Source organism: Nematolebias whitei, chromosome 10 (assembly GCF_014905685.2).
Source record: "Nematolebias whitei isolate Nwh7 chromosome 10, NemWhi1, whole genome shotgun sequence".
In the NCBI taxonomy this organism is placed as follows: domain Eukaryota; kingdom Metazoa; phylum Chordata; class Actinopteri; order Cyprinodontiformes; family Rivulidae; genus Nematolebias; species Nematolebias whitei.
The window spans coordinates 30931475-30935225 of record NC_056507.1 but is presented as its reverse complement, the minus strand read 5'-3'; the positions used below and the strand labels follow the sequence as shown (position 1 = coordinate 30935225).

The 3751-nt window shown below is 41.0% G+C and overlaps 1 protein-coding gene across 1 annotated transcript in view; it reads right to left on the bottom strand.

Annotated features, from left to right (window-relative positions):
- Positions 1-1121: 1121 nt before the first annotated feature.
- tjp1b (tight junction protein 1b) overlaps positions 1122-3751 on the bottom strand; it is a 42562-nt gene continuing 39932 nt past the window's right edge. The window contains exon 27 of the mRNA XM_037683566.1: positions 1122-2883. Within this exon, the coding sequence (XP_037539494.1) occupies positions 2789-2883 (95 nt within the window). The 3' untranslated portion in view covers positions 1122-2788. The remainder of the gene's footprint in view (positions 2884-3751) is intronic.

The window sequence follows — 3751 nt, the reverse complement described above, 5'->3', positions numbered from 1 at the left end:
CACATGTTCAACAAACACGACACACAGCTCATCTTAGAATATCTTCAGCACATATGACAGTTCAGGTCAAAATACTATCATTTTAAAGCCACTGTACTATAGTTTATAATTTTTTATCTGGCAACCTGACTGACATGGAAACTATTGCATTTTCATGTAAACCTGCTTTTTGTTTCTTACCACAATAAACATTGAAAAACACTTGACATTTCCAGAGGATGTTCTGTGTAAACGGGGCCTTATAGCAAGTAGATCACTTCGACTTGGTCATTTTAAAAGAAGCTCACATGATGGAAAAAGTGTGGACACCCCAGCTGTAGGAGCTGCTTTTTGCAAACTGGAGCTGAACAAACGCTGTTAGAGGAAACAAAAACCAGGTTTATTTTTTTCAACAGTCTAAAGAAGATCAGAAGCTTCTTTTGGACTTAGCTTGAAGGTGATTTGTGAAGAAAAGGATGTTTAAAGTTCACAGAAAATATTAGGGGAGATCATTTTTACAGAGTCTGATAACAACTGTTAACCCCCCCGGAATAAAAAGATCTGGAACAATTTGCTCAAGAATTACCCAGAACTGTAATAACAACTTTCAAAGTGCTGACTCGTTATTTAAAGCAAAAACTATGAATTACTCTAAAAAGTTACTTTGCGTATTTTAGAGAGGAAGAATTGTAATTTTATGTTCATTAAAGCATTAAAATAAAAACTACTGAATAGTTGCTGTGTGGAAAATAATCCCCTCCATGGATTAAAATCAGCCACAACGTGAGGCCAAAGCCTCGACATTAAACGCTGTAGGTGTCTTAAAGGCCAGGCTGATTCTGGCAGATCCTGATCACCACTCCATGGTGAGTTCAGGTGACTTCCATCTGGACGCAGATATCTGCTGCCCAGATGTAGAACAGACTGAAAGACTCATTTGCTTCTCAACGAACAACGATGATCTCTGTTCTGTTAATGTCTCAGTGTGTGGATGCTTTGTGTGCCTGACTGAAACTAACTGCAAGATTCTTGAAGTCAAGCACGAGAAAACCTGGAGCAAAACAATAAAAAACACTTGAATCCAACGTTTACTTTATAAATGAATTTATTTTGTAATACAGTGGTATACTTAGAAATGTGCTGCAAAGAAAAAAAATCTGAACCAAAGTAAAACCAAATAAATAAAAAGAACGTCAGCCACACGGGAACGTAAACTAGTGTTGGGTTGAAGCCGTGTTATCATATCAAAAGAAAAATAGTACTGATGTGCCATAATAAATTGTCTATTAGTACAAAAATACATTTCAGGGCACACAATACAGCATCCAGTATCACAAATAAAAGAAGGGGCCACTCTTCACAGCGGCCCCCCTCAAGTACACCTTTTTAAAATCAGTTAAACCAAGCACTTCTCTAGTTTGTAAATAAGAATAAAAAGTTTTCTGACAGGTAGAAATGCCTTAAGTCGTGTTTCTGTTTGTGTGTGAATGTTGGTAGAAAAGTCGGACTTATTACTGCTTATGTCAGTTCCAAGGCTCAGGGGTATAACCAGAATACAAACATAACCAATGTAACCACTTTGTCTTTTTTTAAACAAACATTTTTCTCTTTTGTACAAAATAACAAAGATGTAGAAAAGTTCATTTACAGAGAACCAAGGCCATATGCTAGCAGTATGTACAGCCACGATTTGAACGTCTTCTAGCTGTTTGTGTCGTTTCCTCACACTTCAGATGCATAGCAGTAAAACAAAGCAAACCGGTTGTTCGTCAGCCCCAATTTATCCTCGTGTGCTAAACCCCCCCCGAGTTCACTGGTGGTGAGAAAAATATGCAGAGACGACCTTTTCCTTCTCGTGGTGATGGTTACAACTCAAGGATCCCATGTTTGAAGGTTGGACTGAAACGTTAATATGCAGATAAGGCATCACTGCTTGCAGTGTACGATGGGGGTGTCATGTTGAACTTAGTAGAAGCAGGCGTCTGGACCTGAGTCGTAGCACATGCATAGATCTCTAGACAGCAGGAGTTTGTAAAAGTCTATATTTATCTACGAGAAAACTTCTCTACAAAACAGTAGTTTGACCCGAGAGCGCTCCCTCTGATGCTAATACTTAACGTCGGTATTTTCTACTCGTTTTTTTACGACGCCTGCGTTTTCCTTCATGAAGCGGACTCGGGGAGTCCTCGGAGATCCTTCATGGAGTCAAACGCCTGAGCGCCGACCTCGCAAACACACGTTTCCTTGTTTGTGAGCTTCGTCGTTGTTTTTCTTCTACGGTACACAAAAATCTCATTGCAATATTTAATGTTTCCAAAAGTATTATTACCCCCCACCCCCCTCCTTTTTTCACCTCTTGCGCTGCTTTTATCTTTTACAAAATTAGCTAAAAATGTCAAAATGAGATCATCCATGTGGTCACTGGTCATGCAGCCCAACTTCAGTCCTTTTGTTTCAATGATCTGTTTTAATGTTTCTTTTTATTGTTATTTTTCTTTTTTGCAAGCCTTGAAAGCACCGAAAACAAACAACTAAAAAACGTGGAACAAATCGGAGAACAGCCTCGTGACCGCCGGACTCCTCACACCGTGTGTGTGTGTGTGTGTGTGTGTGTGAGAGAAAGTGTGTTTCCTCTTGTTTTTCTTGCTTGTTAAAGTTTTGGGCACAGTAAACAACGTGAGAGGATGGAGTTCATACTTCGTGGAGCGGTGCGCACCTCGCCGCAGTGCGGGGGGGAGCAGCGGGAGAGGGGGGTGAAGGGGCCCCCCCACGTTTATCACATTCAGTAACAGACCAGCTGTCGCCCTCTTCAGAAGTGGTCGATGAGCACAGACACGCAGTTTGCACCCACCAGGTAGTTTGGGTCTCCAGGGAGGGATTTGTTCTGCCAGGTTTTAGGGTCACCTGCAGGAAACAGAAGAGACGAGTGTCTGAGAACACGAACGCATCGTTTCACACTTTATCATGAATTCTTGTCAGCGACAACCAGAGTTTGATGCAGTTTGATGGGAGACTGCAACGGAGCCAAGATTCAACGTGTCTGCTGCTTCCTTACACACAGAACTTTACTAAATGGCTTTCTATGTGAATGGTTCTGTAACGTGTCCTGAGACAACTTGGTTGTGAGTTGGTGCTATATAAATAAACTGATTGAATTGATGCCTTTACATATTTGAGCACAAACTGAGTTTGAGGCATAATAAAGAACAAACTAACTCAAACATGGGGAGGAGAGATGTTTCTGATGCTGATGAACGTTTCAGAACCAGCTCCACACGACTCAGGTATATATGATAGAGTCATTACTGGACTCCCAACATGAAACGATCGATCCGAGAGCCAAGTGTGTGATTGTCCGAGACGTCTCGAAGCTACACAAGGAAACTTGTGTGTTCTTTGGTCCGTTGGCCGGTGTTACCGTGCACAGCTTCAGAGCTGCAACAGAACCCTGAACAAGAACGCTGTTCGCTGCAACAACGAAGCGCTGCAGCCCGTTAGTGCTTCGTTGAAGGTCATGACTGGAAACAGGTCAGGCACCGTTCTCTGTGTTAGAAAGTCACCAAGTGAAAACCACAACTTTGTTCTGCTCCTACAGTTTAAATGGCTAAAAACAAGATCAATAATCATTAATGCACAATATGAGATATTATTCAGGCAGGAGTATTAAAAGTATTTCCATTCTTGTTTTTAAATAAAAGCAAATAAACCTGTTTTAATATATTCCTTTAAATGCTGAAATATTGTAGATTACAGTGGGGGGAACCAGACCTGA